Source organism: Taudactylus pleione, unplaced genomic scaffold (genome assembly GCF_031769625.1).
Source record: "Taudactylus pleione unplaced genomic scaffold, aTauple2 ptg000284l, whole genome shotgun sequence".
NCBI lineage: Eukaryota > Metazoa > Chordata > Amphibia > Anura > Myobatrachidae > Taudactylus > Taudactylus pleione.
The window spans coordinates 4,466,455-4,478,708 of NW_028284686.1; the positions used below are offsets into that span (position 1 = coordinate 4,466,455).

The 12,254-nt window shown below is 43.2% G+C and overlaps 1 protein-coding gene across 1 annotated transcript; it reads right to left on the reverse strand.

Moving 5' to 3' along the window:
• Positions 1-10,303: 10,303 nt before the first annotated feature.
• Positions 10,304-11,209, reverse strand: LOC148512068 (uncharacterized). The gene has a single exon (XM_088482246.1). The coding sequence runs from the start codon at positions 11,207-11,209 to the stop codon at positions 10,304-10,306; it is 906 nt and encodes a 301-aa protein (XP_088338372.1).
• Between the last annotated feature and the right edge of the window lie 1,045 nt (positions 11,210-12,254).

The window sequence follows — 12,254 nt, forward strand, 5'->3', positions numbered from 1 at the left end:
GTCATTTACAGTCAATTTAGACCAACTCACAGCTCACAATATTATTTTCACCATTATTGGCCAAAGGCTGCAGTGAGCTGGCTGGTAACTAAGCGACAGACTGTCGGCACAGACACCGCAGTTTAAAGCACATCTATGAAGCATTGCCACTCACTACTGAGTCACAGTACTTGTGTGTTATGCACACATAGAGGGCTAAGGCCCAAGGAGTCATGGTGCATGTATAAACAGAGAGCTAAGGCCCAAGGAGTCATGGTGCTTGTTTATACAGTGGGGTTCAGCTCAAAAAAAGTTTTTTTTTTCACTTTTTAAACTTTTAACCTTCTTCAGTCTTTTTTAAATTTAAACTTTTTTTTTCTGCACACAAAGCCACTTGTGAGTCTGGACACAGCCCCTTTAATCAGCAAAGTATAGCGCAGCATACATCAGCGAGCAGTGTGCACCCTATATACAGTCACTTTACCAGCACAGCCACTTGTGAGTCTGGACACAGCCCCTTTAATCAGCAAAGTATAGCGCAGCATACTTCAGCGAGCAGTGTGCACCCTATATACAGTCACTTTACCAGCACAGCCACTTGTGAGTCTCTGGACACAGAACTTAATCAGCAGGGTATAGGGCAGCATACATCAGCGAGCAGTGTGCACCCTATATACAGACACTTTACCAGCACAGCCACTTGTGAGTCTGGACACAGCCCCTTTAATCAGCAAAGTATAGCACAGCATACATCAGTGTACAGTGTGCCCCCTTACACAGTCACTTTGCCAGCATAGCCACCTGTGAGTCTCTGGACACAGCACTTAATCAGCAGAGTATAACGCAGCATACATCCGCATACAGTGTGCCCCCTTACACAGTCACTTTGCCAGCACAGCCAACTCTAAACGACCCCCAGAGTGTACGCATATTTAGCACAGTGGGCCTAATCTGTATAGTGGCCAAACATAACAGGGATATATTGCATAATGATCAAGTTACATTAGGCTAAACTGAATATTTATCAATCCTGAAAGTCTACTGTATAATGGGCATAATGGGTCCTCCACTGTATCTTCATCATTGCCAATTATATTCTATACTGGGAACAGAGACTATTGGGGAGATTCAATTAGCAGCACGTTTCCATCAGAAGATTGCATGCTGGTGTAATGCTGGTCATCCTGCAGGAAATCCTTGCTCGGCTTTAGAGGTGCAGAAATATCTAGCCGTGGCCTAGCTATTAATGTCATTTCAATATATAAACATCCTAAGAGTATTTTCATTTTAATTGTGTTTTTTATATTAATTCAATCCCTTGCTTGTTTTCCACCCAAGTAGCAGTCTTGAAAAATAAAAATTGGACAGAAGCAGCAGGTTAATGGAATGAGAAAGAGCTGCTAGGAACTGATTGATTCAATGAGTGGATGCAGTAAAAGAGAACTTTGGCGAATAAGGAGATGGCAAAGGGATAGATGTGTAATAAATGGCAGGTGTATCATGGAAAGCAGAGGTGATGGAGAATATAAACATATCACACATCAGTAGAGATTATTTTGTGCACTTCTCCTTTAAGGAATGTAGAACACGAGTGAGGTCATGCTGTGAAGTTATAATGGTAGCTCTTTGCTGTTGCTACCACTCTTAGCTGCCCAGGACACTGACATAGCATTATCATTGCTGTCATTAACATACTCCAAATACATCTCTTGCACCCAGCCCACTGAGGGAAAGATATCCTCTTGAGGTAAGTATCTCATCAAAGATAAGGGCATTTCACTTGGATGTGCCTGCAGACTTGGAGCTTGACTACCCTAAAATATGACCTTGAGCTTGTTTATTTCTATAATTGGAGGTTCTATCAGCACAGCACATCTATCGAAATGTAGTAGGCATTCGGGTAAACTCGGTGCTTCTCAAATGGGGATGACCGTCCTCTTCAGAAAATTGCACAGCTTTGGAAGGAATGTAAATTGGGTAATCTCAGGAGATGTGGACTGGAGCTACATTAATGACGTCAGCCAATGTTATTTATTAATGTGGTGAAATGTATACTGCATTTTAGTGTCAAATGTTCATATTTTAAATAAGTTTGGAAATATAACTCTGCATAGCCTCCTAGTGCCCAGAGGGACAAGCAGTCCTTCATGCCATGGGTCCCCAGAGGTTTCCTCCACAGGGGGTTTTTCTCTCCTGAGTTCTTGAAGGATGATTCTTTGTGAGTCATGAGGCTTCCACCATCTTGGTCTTCTTATAGGACAAGCTTGTAAGAGCCTACGGCTAATCTTGGGCACTAATTTATTTTACAATGCAGAGTAAAAATAAAGTGTTGTTTTCCTTGTGCTAAAAATTCATAATAAATATATTTTAAAATTGATTTTGCTTGATGTGGTCTTTGTTTTTTTCATAATGGAGGTTCTTAGAAGGTTAAGAGGCTGTGAGGTCTAGCAAAGTAAATGAGGTGATAAACTCTTCTTACAGTAAATACTGTATATCTGCTACTATAGAATCAGGAATATGGTCTTACTCCGTACTTGTTGTTACCCACTTGTCTAGTTTACAACAATGGTAAAAAGAGTTATATGGAAAATATTAAGAGGATCCAGTGACGTTTTGCAATTTCTTTACAAAGAAACAAAATCTGACCAAAACAAAGAAGAAACTAAAATAAAAACTAAAATTTTATGTTCATTTCATGACACTCACAAAACACTAAAGGCCTTGTATTCTGAATGACATTAAATATTTCTATGAAGCTTATATGGATTACTGGCACCTGAGGAGCGAGATGATAACTTTGGGCTGTGGTAAGGGTCCCAATGACAAAAACTTTGTTTGCACACAATCCGGGTCAAGATTTTACAGGGATTCCTACCGTGTATTTCTTTTCTCATATAAATATTAAGTAATGAATATATTCAAATAATCATAATACAGAACATGGTGCAATTTATATGTTGGTACTACTAAGACTGCTTATCAAATTCATCATTTACTACATTTCCAATCTTCTGCTTTCTTTCACCCAAAATCTGTTTCACGCCTCCCAGAACTATCCTGTAACTAGAATTGAGATTTGATAATCTTCACACTACATAATAGTTTAAGGTTATTATCTGATGGTGATGTGCAGGATATGGCGGTGGTACATGATGTCATTGGGGAAGTGGTCAAGTCCAGAAAAGACACAAAAAATTAAAGAGATCAGGTGAAATTGAAATAATCTAAAATTTTTCTAACATGTATACTCTTCTGTGCTGGAGAAAATGAAGCAAACGACATATGGAAGGTTACAGTCCCTTTAAATAGCAACTATTTAGGATGGTTTTCAAGGCATTTCTTAAAGAGGTTGGATACCCTATCCAACTGCATTATTTAATGCAATCATCCTGCAGACTTGGAAGCAGTGGGGTGCACCTGCAGAACAGGTAGCCATTATGAATGGATGAAAAATGACATATTTGGCTCACATTCACTTCCGAGATGCCTAATTGAGTCTGCCAAGTCCCAGGCAATTGCTCAATGTTATGATCCTGTGCTGTTGACACGATAAGAAGAAAACCCAAAGCAAGGGGTCCTCCTGTCACCTATTCCAAGCCTATTCTGCAGAGGGATGTGTGCCTCTTCCCTAGGAAAAAAAAGACAGCCAGAGGCATCACTAGGGTCTTTGGAGCCCAGAACTAGTTGAAGAATGGCGTGCCCCGCACCCCCACAGATACAAACAGAGAAAGATATCTGCGCGCCTCTGGCGCGCAGCAAAAAAAATGGGTGTGGTCACATACCGAAGGGGCATGTCCATTCAAAATGGGACGTGCCAACATGGCATGCCACCCATTTCTTGTCACTCTGGGAACATTACTTTCCATTCCATTTATACCTTACCTATACGGTGGTTTCTCACAATGTGGAACCTCTGAAGAAATATATCCTCCATGGGAAGACGGCATCTTCAGTCGGCATTCATTATTCATGTAGGTCACATCGTCCGGAAGATGCCTGTTTGTGTGGGAATATTAACAAGGTCATCGTCTTACAACAGCGGTTCAACCAGACTCGTTCCCCCTGTCTAACTTCTTGCCCCCTGCATCTCTTAGCCACACCATCTCCCCCTGCATCGTCTCTCAGCATATCATAACTTCCCCAGACACACACACACTGACACAGACACATAGACCCACACTGACTAAAGCCTACACAGACACACACACCTTTTCCACACAAATGCAGCCAGCCAAAAAAATAAAACGTCTCGCGCATGCAGGCGCTTTTAGCACTACAAGTGCCTGCATACCCATGGCTGAAAAATCACGTTGCAGCTTGAAGAAATCATCCAGGACCAGCTGGGACCTGTAGTGCCACAGAAAAAAAACACATATAAACTAGATATGTGTGCCGGACCATTTCTTTTGGATTTGGGTTTGGCTCTGATTTGTCATCTGGCCTTCGATTTGGATTTGCCAAAGCGTCATGACTGGGTTTGGTTTTGGGTTTAGATTTGGATTTTGTTACAAAAATTGACAAAAAAGCTAAAATCACATAATTGGGGCTTTTTTTTGTTCCTAGAGTATTATTAACCCCAATAACATTAATTTCCAGTCATTTACAGTCAATTTAGACCAACTCACAGCTCACAATATTATTTTCACCATTATTGGCCAAAGGCTGCAGTGAGCTGGCTGGTAACTAAGCGACAGACTGTCGGCACAGACACCGCAGTTTAAAGCACATCTATGAAGCATTGCCACTCACTACTGAGTCACAGTACTTGTGTGTTATGCACACATAGAGGGCTAAGGCCCAAGGAGTCATGGTGCATGTATAAACAGAGAGCTAAGGCCCAAGGAGTCATGGTGCTTGTTTATACAGTGGGGTTCAGCTCAAAAAAAGGTTTTTTTTTCACTTTTTAAACTTTTAACCTTCTTCAGTCTTTTTTAAATTTAAACTTTTTTTTTCTGCACACAAAGCCACTTGTGAGTCTGGACACAGCCCCTTTAATCAGCAAAGTATAGCGCAGCATACATCAGCGAGCAGTGTGCACCCTATATACAGTCACTTTACCAGCACAGCCACTTGTGAGTCTGGACACAGCCCCTTTAATCAGCAAAGTATAGCGCAGCATACTTCAGCGAGCAGTGTGCACCCTCTATACAGTCACTTTACCAGCACAGCCACTTGTGAGTCTCTGGACACAGAACTTAATCAGCAGAGTATAGGGCAGCATACATCAGCGAGCAGTGTGCACCCTATATATAGACACTTTACCAGCACAGCCACTTGTGAGTCTGGACACAGCCCCTTTAATCAGCAAAGTATAGCACAGCATACATCAGTGTACAGTGTGCCCCCTTACACAGTCACTTTGCCAGCATAGCCACCTGTGAGTCTCTGGACACAGCACTTAATCAGCAGAGTATAACGCAGCATACATCCGCATACAGTGTGCCCCCTTACACAGTCACTTTGCCAGCACAGCCAACTCTAAACGACCCCCAGAGTGTACGCATATTTAGCACAGTGGGCCTAATCTGTATAGTGGCCAAACATAACAGGGATATATTGCATAATGATCAAGTTACATTAGGCTAAACTGAATATTTATCAATCCTGAAAGTCTACTGTATAATGGGCATAATGGGTCCTCCACTGTATCTTCATCATTGCCAATTATATTCTATACTGGGAACAGAGACTATTGGGGAGATTCAATTAGCAGCACGTTTCCATCAGAAGATTGCATGCTGGTGTAATGCTGGTCATCCTGCAGGAAATCCTTGCTCGGCTTTAGAGGTGCAGAAATATCTAGCCGTGGCCTAGCTATTAATGTCATTTCAATATATAAACATCCTAAGAGTATTTTCATTTTAATTGTGTTTTTTATATTAATTCAATCCCTTGCTTGTTTTCCACCCAAGTAGCAGTCTTGAAAAATAAAAATTGGACAGAAGCAGCAGGTTAATGGAATGAGAAAGAGCTGCTAGGAACTGATTGATTCAATGAGTGGATGCAGTAAAAGAGAACTTTGGCGAATAAGGAGATGGCAAAGGGATAGATGTGTAATAAATGGCAGGTGTATCATGGAAAGCAGAGGTGATGGAGAATATAAACATATCACACATCAGTAGAGATTATTTTGTGCACTTCTCATTTAAGGAATGTAGAACACGAGTGAGGTCATGCTGTGATGTTATAATGGTAGCTCTTTGCTGTTGCTACCACTCTTAGCTGCCCAGGACACTGACATAGCATTATCATTGCTGTCATTAACATACTCCAAATACATCTCTTGCACCCAGCCCACTGAGGGAAAGATATCCTCTTGAGGTAAGTATCTCATCAAAGATAAGGGCATTTCACTTGGATGTGCCTGCAGACTTGGAGCTTGACTACCCTAAAATATGACCTTGAGCTTGTTTATTTCTATAATTGGAGGTTCTATCAGCACAGCACATCTATCGAAATGTAGTAGGCATTCGGGTAAACTCAGTGCTTCTCAAATGGGGATGACCGTCCTCTTCAGAAAATTGCACAGCTTTGGAAGGAATGTAAATTGGGTAATCTCAGGAGATGTGGACTGGAGCTACATTAATGACGTCAGCCAATGTTATTTATTAATGTGGTGAAATGTATACTGCATTTTAGTGTCAAATGTTCATATTTTAAATAAGTTTGGAAATATAACTCTGCATAGCCTCCTAGTGCCCAGAGGGACAAGCAGTCCTTCATGCCATGGGTCCCCAGAGGTTTCTTCCACAGGGGGTTTTTCTCTCCTGAGTTCTTGAAGGATGATTCTTTGTGAGTCATGAGGCTTCCACCATCTTGGTCTTCTTATAGGACAAGCTTGTAAGAGCCTACGGCTAATCTTGGGCACTAATTTATTTTACAATGCAGAGTAAAAATAAAGTGTTGTTTTCCTTGTGCTAAAAATTCATAATAAATATATTTTAAAATTGATTTTGCTTGATGTGGTCTTTGTTTTTTTCATAATGGAGGTTCTTAGAAGGTTAAGAGGCTGTGAGGTCTAGCAAAGTAAATGAGGTGATAAACTCTTCTTACAGTAAATACTGTATATCTGCTACTATAGAATCAGGAATATGGTCTTACTCCGTACCTGTTGTTACCCACTTGTCTAGTTTAAAACAATGGTAAAATGAGTTATATGGAAAATATTAAGAGGATCCAGTGACGTTCTGCAATTTCTTTACAAAGAAACAAAATCTGACCAAAACAAAGAATAAGCTAAAATAAAAACAAAAATGTTATGTTCATTTCATGACACTCACAAAACACTAAAGGCCTTGTATTCTGAAAGACATCAAATATTTCTATGAAGCTCATATGGATTACTGGCACCTGAGGAGCGATATGATAACTTTGGGCTGTGGTAAGGGTCCCAATGACAAAAACTCTGTTTGCACACAATCCGGGTCAAGATTTTACAGGGATTCCTACCGTGTATTTCTTTTCTCATATAAATATTAAGTAATGAATATATTCAAATAATCTTAATACAGAACATGGTGCAATTTATATGTTGGTACTACTAAGACTGCTAATCAAATTCAATATTTACTTCATTTCCAATCTTCTGCTTTCTTTCACCCAAAATCTGTTTCACGCCTCCCAGAACTATCCTGTAACTAGAATTGAGATTTGATAATCTTCGCACTACATAATAGTTTAAGGTTATGATCTAATGGCGATGTGCAGGATATGGCGGTGGTACATGATGTCATTGGGGAAGTGGTCAAGTTCTGAAAGGACACAAAAAATGAAAGCGATCAGGTGAAATTGAAATAATCTAAAATTTTTCTAACATGTATACTCTTATGTGCTGGAGAAAATGAAGCAAACGACATATGGAAGGTTACAGTCCCTTTAAATAGCAACTATTTAGGATGGTTTTCAAGGCATTTCTTAAAGAGGTTGGATACCCTGTCCAACTGCCTTATTTAATGCAATCATCCTGCAGACTTGGAAGCAGTGGGGTGCACCTGCAGAACAGGTAGCCATTATGAATGGATTCAAAATGACATATTTGGCTCACATTCACTTCCGAGATACCTAATTGAGTCTGCCAAGTCCCAGGCAATTGCTCAATGTTATGATCCTGTGCTGTTGACACGATAAGAAGAAAACCCAAAGCAAGGGGTCCTCCTGTCACCTAGTCCAAGCCTATTCTGCAGAGGGATGTGTGCCTCTTCCCTAGGAAAAAAAAACAGCCAGAGGCATCACTAGGGTCTTTGGAGCCCAGAGCAAGTTGAAGAAAATGGCGTGCCCCGCACCTCCACAGACACACACAGAGAAACATATCTACAAGCCTCTGGCGCGCAGCAAAAAAAATGTGTGTGGTCACATACCAAAGGGGCGTGTCCATTAAAAATGTGCCTGCCAACATGGCACACCACCCATTTCTTGTCACTCTGGGAACATTACTTTCCATTCCATATATACCTTACCTATACGGTGGTTTCTCACAATGTGGAAACTCTGAAGAAATATATCCTGCATAGGAAGACAGCGTCTTCAGTCGGCATTCATTATACATGTAGGTAACATCGTCCGGAAGATGCCTGTTTGTGTGGGAATATTAACAAGGTCATTGTCTTACAACAGCGGTTCAACCAGACTCGTTTCCCCTGTCTACCTTCCTGCCCCCTGCATCTCTTAGCCACACCATCTCCCCCTGCATCGTCTCTCAGCACACCATAACCTCCCCAGACACACACACACTGACACAGACACACAAACCCACACTGACAAAAGCCTACGCAGACACACACACCTTTTCCACACAAATGCAGCCAGCCAAATAAATAAAACGGCTCGTGCATGCAGGCGCTTTTAGCACTACAAGTGCCTGCATACCCATGGCTGAAAAATCATGTTGCAGCTTGAAGAAATCATCCAGGACCAGCTGGGATCTGTAGTGCCACAGAAAATAAACACATATAAACTAGTTATGTGTGCCGGACCATCTCTTTTGGATTTGGATTTCGCTCTGATTCGTGGTCCGGCCTTTGATTTGGATTTGCTAATTATATACCTTAACCAACCTTAAATAACTAAGCACTTAACTTATCTAATAAAGAAAGAGACGGACACCATAACAGCTTGGATAAAAGGTCACAGCTTTTATTTCTGAATTAATTAATGAATGAATTCACCTAACCATGGTGGCCAGGATACGCTGCATACTCAGTTCCAGCTTTCAAACTGACTTAAATGGGGAATGACTAAAACGTTCCCCCTAAAGACGCACTAACGCCATGAAGGTCTCGCCTCCCTCCTGGGCCAGTCTACTCCGTGTGCTTCCGTAAAAAAGTGCTCGGGTCCCCTCATACGAGGAGGACAGACTCGTCATGTTACATCGAGGTCCAGAGCCCTCACAACGCTCTCTTGCGTCACAATAAAGCCACTGAGATGCAGCGTTCTCCCGCCAAAGCCAGCCCCAAATTGAAACTGTCCAGCCACCAAAGGAAAAAACCACCAATCCAAAAAGGCAAGCAACTCCTTAATAAACAACCCTAAACCCAAATTATTAAAATGATCCCCATCTGGGCGAAAAAATCTAGGTAAATCCGAACCCCAAAAGCTATGCCTGACTACCCAGCCACCAAATGACAAGACATGCTTATTCAAAGCTCTTTTGACCTTACGTCTATCCCTATCCAGAGCCTTGTGGTTATGTTCACCACGCCAAACCAGCCGCGGCACTATGTCAGACCAAACAATGCGCACATTCGGCCACAACATGCGAACTGCATCTATCAAGTCTCTCAGCTGAAATGACAACTCCAAACCTTTCAATTTGCACAGATCATTCCCACCAACATGCAGGACCAACCAATCAGGTACACCCCATTTTGCTGCAGACTCCACCAACAAACCACGCACAGATGCACACAGCAAGCCACGCACACCTATCCAGCTAACATGCCTGCCACCCAACAATTCACTGGCCCTTCTAGCCAAACCATGCCGTTCAGCCCAATAAATATAGGAATGGCCGACCAGCCAAACCTGCTCTTCTCCAAAGTCTTCCCCTGTAAGGCAAGAACACCCTAACCGTGAGCCACTGCACCAAAACCAAACTGCACACAACAAAATTAACACATAGCAACTAAACTAGCCAGGATGCAATGGGGAAACAAGTAACCCAAGTGAAGGAAAAAAACTAAAAAACCTTACCCGTGAACCAAGTTGGGCCAGATGATGGCTCCCAGGAGGAAAAACTAAAAAATTCCTTCACACCCCCACTTATCGAATGCTAACCATTCGTTAACTGGACGGTAAACAATGTTTTCGGGTTGTCGCAGGAGCGCACCTACAGCTTGTCACAGCGAACATACGTCTTATATGCAGAGGACCTCCACCTCCCAATCTTTTGAATGTCACTGGCTGACGCTCCTGCAACAGCTGCACTAGTGGCGGCACCAATCCTAAAGGAATGAGTCCCGTAACTAGCGCCATCTAAGCCTAACGCCACTAAGCTACGCCGAAGCACAGCAGCAAATTGAAACTTAGAAAGAGGAGACAAATTTGAGAGCACCAGCCATTGGACACCACCTGCTGGGCGCCCAGCCATATATAAAGCTGCGAGCCGCACTGGGCAAACCAAAGCATCATCCTGTCTATGTAAAGTAACCCACCTGCCCAGGCCTAACTGATCCGTTTTGGAAAACCGCAGTTTACACAAAACGGATGACTCCTGGAACACGATATCTCCCAACATGAACCCTGAGGACACCGGGGACTTGCTGGAAGCTACTATCTCACTGACCCTGAAAGCCCCAAAAAATGCGACTGCAAAAGCTAATCGGAATAACGAAGCCTCGAAAGAATCCGAAGCAACACTATCCATTACACCCAGCAAGCGGGCAAGGAGATGAAGGTCGATAGGCCTACGGGAGTCGGCCCTGGCGGGAAACTCCTTGGCCCAACCTTTAAGGGCTTTAGAAAGGATGAACGATTTGGTGGGATCCGGTAAACCCCTCAAATTACTGAAAAAGGAAATCCCCGCCAGAGCCGAAGTCATGGAAGCCTTGGAACGACCTTGCTGGTAATGCCCCCACACAAACCTAGACATCAACTCCGAGGGAGACTTACCCGGTTGAGGGCTTTGTGAACAGAAAGCCTGCCAATCCTGCCACGACGCAGCATAAGCCATCCGGGTTGCGGGAGCCAGCGACCTCTGCGCCAGGCCCTCTATTCCGGCCTGATAATCTGCCATACAAAAGGAGGGCAAGGTAACCCAACTGCAGAAGCCGCCGGCACCAGCAAACGGAAACGGCAGAATAGAAATCGGGACAATGCATCCGCGACCGCATTATGGACCCCAGGGACGTGCCGCGTGCGGAACCTAATGTTAAACTCTAAGCAACGCAAAACCAAATGCCTAAGGAGACGCAAGGCTGGGGCAGAGGAGGAACGCTGATTGTTGATGGCCTGAACTACGCCTAGATTGTCACACCAGAAAACTACATGTTGACTAACCAAACGCTCCTTCCATAACTCGACTGCCACTATAATGGGAAAAAGCTCCAACAAAAGCAAATTACTGGTAAGACCCTCTAAACGCCAATCAGGAGGCCAGGACGCTGCGCACCACTCCCCGTTGAAAAAGGCCCCCAAACCGGAGGACCCAGCCGCATCGGTGAAAAGCTGTAAAGTGGCATTCGACACTGGAGCAGCAGGCCAAATGCGTTCACCATTAAAACGAACCAGAAAACTAGCCCAGGTTCGAAGATCTTCCTTAATCTCAGAAGACAAACAAACGTGGTGATGCGGCTGGCTCACCCCGGCCATGGACCTCTCCAACCTTCTGCAAAAAACCCTACCCATGGGAATTATGCGACAGGCAAAATTAAATGACCCCAACAAAGATTGAACCACGCGCAATTTTATGCTATCTGCTCCCAAACAAAACGCAATCTGATCAAGCAATTTATGCACCTTATCGTGCGGCAAACGACAACAACCAGCCAACGTGTCAATCTCTATACCCAGGTAAGAAAGACAAGGTGAGGGCCCCTCTGTCTTGTCATGCGCAACAGGAACCCCTAAAACTCTAAACAAAGCTGTAGCGGAAAAGAGGAGATCCGTACAAACCTCGATCCCCCCTGTACCTATAAAGAGAAAATCGTCCAGGTAATGCGCAACACCGATGTGACCCGTGCCCGCTACTATGCACCAATGCAAAAACGAACTGAATTTCTCAAAATAGGCACAGGAGACTGCACAGCCCATGGGCAGACATTTATCTACAAAGAAATTAC